The following is a 1,100-nucleotide window of genomic DNA, read 5'->3' as shown; positions in this document are numbered from 1 at the left end:
TAATAAACATTTATTTTTCTTTGTAGTTTCATCTTAAAATTGTGATAACTAATCAAGAAAAATGGCTAACAATGTTCTCCTAAGGATAATGGACAATAATATATTAACCGGAACCAACTGTAGGAATTGGCTAAGAAATATCAAAATCGTTCTGGATTTCGAAAGGATAGCTTACGTCCTAAAAGCACCTCTTTCACTCAATATTGGATCCGATGCTCCTCAAGATAAGCGGGATGATCTTGAAAAATGGAAAAAGGATAGTAGGAGGGCTCGTTATTATGTGCTTGCTTCAATGAATAGAGAACTCCAAACTAAGCACAAAAAAATTTCAAATGCTTATGATATCCTCATAAAGATAAGGGTTGTACAAAGAGAATCCAAGAATGGTTAAGTATGAGTTGTGTACTTCCCTTTTTAACATGAAGCTGAGGGAATGAGTACCTACAAATGATCATACAATTAAGATAATTCATTAATTATCAAGTGATTGTAGAATCAAATTCACTTTGATTCGGTCTGAAATGATCACCCCATACACATCCAACTATCCTAATCCATTGATTATCTTAACTGTATGATCTTCTGGAGGTATTATATCCCTTAGCTTCATGTTAAAAAGGAAAGCACACAACTTATAGTCAACCACTCTTGGATTCTCGCTGTATAACTCTTGTAGAGCTACGAGGATATCATAAGCATGTAAAACTTTTTCAAGCTTAGTTTGAAGTTCTCTGCTCATTGAAGCAAGCATGTAATAACAAGCCCTCCCACTATCCTCTTTCCATTTTTCAAGAGCATATAGCTTATCTTGAGGAGCATTGGGTGCAATATCGAGTGGAAGAGGTGCTTTCAAGACATAAGCTATCCTTTTGAAATCCATAACGATTCTGATATTTCTTAGCCAATCCCTAAAGTTGGTTCTGGTTAATAGGTTATTGTCCATTATCCTTAGGATAAAGTTGTTGGCCATCTTTCTTGATTAGTTATCACAATTTTAAGATGAAACTACAAAGAAAAATAAATGCTTATTGGTGTCTTGTTATCTTAAACCCTTTTATTGCATAATCAAATTAGCTCCCACTATTTTATTCGAGTTCCAC

General features: G+C 34.2%; 1 protein-coding gene across 1 annotated transcript; it reads right to left on the bottom strand.

The window, feature by feature from the left end:
- Window positions 1–544: 544 nt before the first annotated feature.
- Window positions 545–880, bottom strand: LOC116142276. The gene has a single exon (XM_031427715.1). It carries the CDS (start codon window positions 878–880, stop codon window positions 545–547), a length of 336 nt encoding a protein of 111 aa, XP_031283575.1.
- Window positions 881–1,100: the final 220 nt, after the last annotated feature.

This window comes from Pistacia vera, unplaced genomic scaffold (assembly GCF_008641045.1).
Source record: "Pistacia vera cultivar Batoury unplaced genomic scaffold, PisVer_v2 Contig406, whole genome shotgun sequence".
Classification (NCBI taxonomy): Eukaryota; Viridiplantae; Streptophyta; class Magnoliopsida; order Sapindales; family Anacardiaceae; genus Pistacia; species Pistacia vera.
Note: the sequence above shows the minus strand (reverse complement) of the source record. Positions and strands in the feature narration are given on the sequence as shown.

Bases quoted from the DNA above. Each gene is read 5' to 3' on its own strand.
- LOC116142276 (XM_031427715.1), bottom strand. From the start codon at position 880: ATGGATTTCAAAAGGATAGCTTATGTCTTGAAAGCACCTCTTCCACTC.